Source organism: Pelobates fuscus, chromosome 9 (assembly GCF_036172605.1).
Source record: "Pelobates fuscus isolate aPelFus1 chromosome 9, aPelFus1.pri, whole genome shotgun sequence".
NCBI lineage: Eukaryota > Metazoa > Chordata > Amphibia > Anura > Pelobatidae > Pelobates > Pelobates fuscus.
The window spans coordinates 43803005-43808875 of NC_086325.1; the positions used below are offsets into that span (position 1 = coordinate 43803005).

Genomic DNA, 5871 nt, shown 5'->3' on the forward strand with positions numbered 1-5871 from the left:
TATACTCCTGTATGTTGAAATTGCAGCAATGTGACAGCAAGAGATCAAACAGCCTAACTAGTGGAACAGATGGGTGCACCAGAAGTAGAGCCCCAGATATTTAGACTAAATCTGACCTGATTGCCTTCTAAAGAATCATGCACGATCAACATCTTTAGATCTACTTTATTGGAGATCACTTACCCTTCTATTAGGTGAAATTAGTTGCAGCCATTTACATAAGTTACAAAAATGAGAACTGAAGTAGCATTTTTTCCTGTCACTACAATAGCAAAGTAACAATACAGTGTAAACAAGTGAAAATAGACGTTAAGACAAGTGTCTGAGGCTGATAAGAAAGGGCATGGCTCACCCATCCAATCAAACGAGGGCAGTCAGGAAAGGTTGTGTTTTATTGGTTTCCTGAGTGGAAAAATATTACCATAGCTACTTAAAAACAGCTGTTGCTAGACAGATTTCGGTTACTGCATGTTTACAGAGTTTAAAACTTTTGAACTCCTCCAGGCCACTTTCAATGCTCAGAATTTGGAACATCTGTAGAATTGCAACTCTTTAGTAGGCTGGGAGAAAGCAATGCATCTGAACAAGACAGGATTTGCAAGAAGTGACTGCATAGCAGAGTTAGGGTTTTAATAGATCTACACACAAATCAAATTTAGTTAACACGATTAAAGACTCAATGAATGCATATTCTCATTTTAAATGGCTCGTATGGGCTTATTCCTTGGGCAATTGAGAGTAACTGACAGCACATCCATTCTTAGTCCTGGTAGGTTTCATTGAGAAACTAAACACCTAGCACTTTTTCCAACACCTTCATGTTGTATACGTTTCAGAAAGTCTTGCCTTCCACTTTTTAAAGTGGTCTTAATCCCTTTAGCCATAGTCACCGCTTGGTGCAGGTAAAATGCAAACAAGCAATCTCAGGTTATAAATCTACTACTCAAAAATATTGTGCAACAGGTTTCCTCAGAGGTCTGTTCCACTTTCATGCCAGTATTTGACAAAGCTACCACCTTCACATGTGGCACTGTATTGTAGTACGAGAACAAAGGCAGATTAGGAGTATGGCAAAAATGAGAACTTCCTGAATTACAAGGTCACTTAAATTTTAACTTCTTTTGAAATGTGGCCTATTACGCCTCAATAAGAGATACTTCTAGAAAAGTGTTTGTTACTTGAAGCGTTAACTTCAATTTCCTTCTTGTAACAATTGGTCAGAAGATTCGCCTTTTTGGTGAGCTTGGTAAGGACAGACAGGAGACCCCGAAAGTGATGTTGAAATTGTTCTACGAGGTCACCAGTTTCTTCCTCAGCACACTGCTCCTCTGTAGACTTGCATTCTTGATTGATCCCCCACTTCATATCATGCCTCAGAGATTTAAGTAGAATATATGAGTCATACAGGTTATTGTGCTCAATAATTTCTGTAGACTTTGAATGATCTTCATTTTCCTCACTCTCTGGAATCATGTCCTGCAGCATGCTTGGCACCATAATAGTTTCGTCCATTATGGTTGTAGCTGTGTTGAAGCGATGGATGGCATCAAGTAAGGATTGGCGTGGATGGCTGTACTTGGATATCTCCATTTTTCTGCGTCGATACCTTTGATTTTGAATCTAAGGGGTAAAATAAAATCTAATAAGTAAATGCTAGATACAGTGGTAGTGCAGGGGTTGGCAACCTTCCAGATATTGTGGACTACATCTACCATACTGATCTGAGCCATAATGCTGGAAAATATAGAGATATGTAGTCCACAACACCTGGAGTGGTGAAGGTTACCTAGCCCTGCTGTTATGTTCATACTTATAGAAGCCTGCAGGCAACCTTCTGAAAATATTATACTCAAGTCACATTTCACATATAGAACTGACCCCATACGAGGACAAACAAGATGCCAAGCACCCTACATAAAAAGGAAACTGAAAACATTTGTGAAATAGTAACCTTAATCAGAAAAGACATTCATCACAGTGCAGTTTGGTTTTCCGTCCAATGGTTTTAGGTCTAGCTACTCAGTTGTGTGACTCAGAAAGTCATTAAGCCTAGCTGAACAAGATTGACTTTAGATTATAAAAAAAGTGTAACCATTTGTTTTTGGCCCTTACATCCAGACACTAGTTCTCTATACTGACTGTAGGGTTTCTACACAGAATTTAGGGATACAGATACATATAAATAAATGGTGGGGACCAAAACTTTAAATTGAGAAAAGTTAATATTGAGCCAGGTCTAATTCCCCAATCACACAAATTATACAACTGAAAAATAAAATAAAAAGCAACACCTAACAGACAGACTCCCAGGAATATCAGAGGATACCATAGCAGCTAAGGGTGGGACCAACTACAGTATATCACTACCCATGATTTTTGCCTACAGTGTTACATAAGCAGATGTTTAGTTTTGCCTAGACATCTCAGATCTTTTGAAAGGTGAATACTATGCTCTAGTTAACCAAACATTCAATGTTTTATTTAATAGAACATCTTCAGGATGGGCATCTGCAACTTCCAGATATTATGTAATCCAGTCAGCACAAACAAGGTGCAGGTTTAAAGATAGATCGCGGCTGCGCCACAAGGAGTAATGGAATATAGTTAATAACAGAAAGTCCAGTGGTATAAATGAAAACCTTTAGGTTCACACCAGATGGAAACAAAAATAGTGTTTCTCCTTTGGAGGTTGGAATCAGCAGGCTGACCTGTCACGGAGTACTGGAGTGCAGAGAGCTGCTAATAAACAAGAAAGCCAAGGTGGGCATCATACTACCACAGCCGATATAGATATCACACACACTAGAGCAGGCTGACTGCTCGATGGTATCGGCTCTGGTATTGTTGCCCCCCTACTTTTGTCATCGTTTGAGCTCCAGTTAATCCAAAAGACTGACGATACCTACAATATATCCCGAAGTGGGGATTGTACCACTACAAGCGCTAGAGCTTGCTATAGCTCTGCCAAGTGTGAGTGCATGATTACCTCACCAGAACCACTTTATATGATACATATTGCACTATTAGGTCCCTCTCCGTTTCAAATGACTGAATATCTGAGAGACGGATTACTGATACCATTTAAGTACCCACATCTCTTGTTGAATATAACAAAGACACCATCCTGTGTGAACCTAAAGGTTTTTATTCCACTGGACTTTGTTATTGACTATCTTCCATTACTCCCTGTGGTGCAGCCCCCATCTGTTTTTGTTCAAAGGGTGAGAGGGACCCCTTTGTTGTGGTTGCTGCCTACGCCCTGATATATTAGCACTGGTTCATTTTTCGTGTACTTAAGGTGTAGGTTTGTAGCTTAGGATTTTATGGTGTGCCACTTCATGGCCAGCCTCTGTTACACGTTGCCAAGACTGGCAGCTGTCACACACCCATTACCAATGTGTTAATGTGATTAGAACAAACATCAATAGCTAGGTACAAAATAAACCTTGAACCCATTAGATATTGTGCAAGCCGACACCAATCTAGAACAGTAATTTTAATACCATACTCCACTGAGCCCTTTCTTGGTCAGATTTTATTCTTGCAATGTACTCTTATTCTGCACTTTATATAGTGAATATGAATATCAAAAGTACACAAGAGACCTAGGCTGTGCAGAGTGATACCCACTTAAACACCTGGAGGCTTACAGCAATATTATCCTTCTAACATGTGCTGTGGTCACATTCTAAGTGGAAATAAACCAATTCAAGCTAACCTGTTTCTGCATGCTGGAACTGTATTGCCACATTAACAGCAGATCAGATAGACCTGTATTGTCATTGTTCCTGTTACCATGCACTGCACATTTCCAAAATATCATGATATGGACATCTACCACAATATTTTTTATTTGTTTTTTTGTTTTTTTAAATTCCACCATTTTGTGCTTTTGTCCTCATGAGCTCTAATGCACTTGCAACTTTCTAAGGGAACATTTAGATAAGTTTCCTTTTACGGTTGTGACCTCTATCCATCCCCATTGCTGCTACAAAGTTAAAGGTTTACTTACCTCGTTTCCACTGTGGAGACCTTTGCTGCAGCTACACGCTCAGCATCAATCACCATTCCAGCTGACATCTCCCACAATCTCGTCCAATCCAGCACTTCTCAGAAAAGCATTGGACGATTTATATATGTGCAGCAAATAGCCAGGCTCTTCTAGTCAAATGTTTCTATGACAGCATGTGATTGAAAGTTCGACTGTCTGGAATTGGAAGCGCCACTAATGGCCATCAGGAAGACAGCTACTAGATGTGCATTTAACCCTTCAATGTTAACATCGAGGTGTCAGAACAGAACAGCCAGGTTTTACATTGAAATATTAAAGTGGTCTGTCTGTATTTACCGGTCCTTTAAGCCTCTTCTGGATTTTTCTCTTTGCCCTACATACCTTATGAGTATCTAGTTTTGTGGACGTAACAAACAGTAAAGATGAGGGGGAATCCGCAAATAAAATAAAAACAAAGTGAAAAGTACTGATGCAGTTATGAATATTCCAGCATATAGGCAATGCAACGGAAGCACAGCCTAAAATGTAAATACCACTCTTTATACATAATCCCATTGTGTGCTCTAGTGTCACAAGTTAATACCAGCTGTCTGTATCACAGGATGCCCCTTGGGAACATTGTATTTTGTAGAAAAGACTCCTGTGAGCTGTGCACGAGAGGACAGATCTATTTGTAGGATGTGCATTAAGCCTTGGTACAGTTTTCCATGAACGCCTCAGCATATTATGGATTCGCTCTGCATAGCAGCTCCTATATCATGACACATTTCCTGGGAAATCCCTGCTTCCCTGCTCAGATCTGCTCTCATTGCTTGGCCCGCTCTGTGCCAGGCAGAGTGTGTCACTCCTGGCCGCGCTCCCAGACCAACGCAGACATTAGAAGCTCTGCACAGCAGGAGACTACTCCACACTTTAGGAAGTAATGAGGCAGAGGGATCATGTTTCCTTCATACACAATGATACAAATAAAATAGCACTCACACACAAAAAAAAAAAACATAACCTGCATCTGATACAGGCCTAACTTTGTTAACTTTGTTAGTTCATATTTATATACAGACTTCCAGTGTCTACATGGATCCTTCCTGGTGGGTCTCCCCAGTGTTTGCATTATGTACTGAATGGCTGCCCTCAAACAGATTTCCCACATTGACATACTGACCTGGTCAAGTCTACATTGTGAATTAGATGCTCAGTCAGTTTGCACATAGAATGGCAGGAAAACAGAATTTGCAGTTTTGAAACCCCCTTATTGCATATACTTAGGGGTGCGGACATTTTTTTCAAAATCCACTTTTGCAATAGACTAAAGCAGTAGCCCAACTACTTGTGCATGACAAGTTGTGTCCTGATAATTTCGATTTGTGAATAACCATGTCAATGACCAGGGACCCCAAACTCCAAATGTTAGGATACACATCCCTCCCAAACACATTCTCGTCTCTAGATGGTATTCCTTAGATCTTTGCAGGAATAATAAAAAGGAAGTCTAAAACACATACCTCCCAAGTGCCTCTCTTTAGGAAGTCCTTATTTGAAGCCAAATCCTGCTGTCCTTTTTCCCCTCTTCCAGCCCAACAGCCCTCTCTTCTGTGTGCTCCATATATTTTGGTGTTCAACAGTTTCCCAGCAGTATAGTTCTCAGTAACGTGTCTTTAAACAAGATACAAAAATGGTCTAAGTTAGAATTACAGTTACATAAACTTATCAGCAAGTAATGAAATTACAAGATGTCTAAAGTAGAGCCACCCTGAAGCCATGCCTCCGAAAGTGAGGTAGTATTGAGTTATAAAAACATGAACTACAGTCAGTGGTGTATCCTGGTTTTGTGCTGCCCTAGGCAGGACAAAACTCAGGTG

The 5871-nt window shown here is 40.2% G+C and overlaps 1 protein-coding gene across 2 annotated transcripts; it reads right to left on the bottom strand.

Annotated features, from left to right (window-relative positions):
* Positions 1–374: 374 nt before the first annotated feature.
* LOC134572741 (mid1-interacting protein 1-B-like) lies at positions 375–5664 on the bottom strand. Of its 2 annotated transcripts, XM_063431885.1 has the most exons (3): positions 5515–5567; positions 4013–4161; positions 375–1620 (listed from the first exon to the last, which is right to left on the bottom strand). In XM_063431885.1, the coding sequence occupies exon 3, from the start codon at positions 1588–1590 to the stop codon at positions 1144–1146; it is 447 nt and encodes a 148-aa protein (XP_063287955.1). In that variant the 5' UTR covers positions 1591–1620; positions 4013–4161; positions 5515–5567; the 3' UTR covers positions 375–1143. The 2 variants fall into 2 exon arrangements, with proteins under 2 accessions (XP_063287955.1, XP_063287956.1); XM_063431886.1 differs by lacking the exon at positions 4013–4161 and having other exon boundaries at positions 5515–5664.
* Positions 5665–5871: the final 207 nt, after the last annotated feature.

Bases quoted from the DNA above. Each gene is read 5' to 3' on its own strand.
- LOC134572741 (XM_063431886.1), bottom strand. From the start codon at position 1,590: ATGGAGATATCCAAGTACAGCCATCCACGCCAATCCTTACTTGATGCC.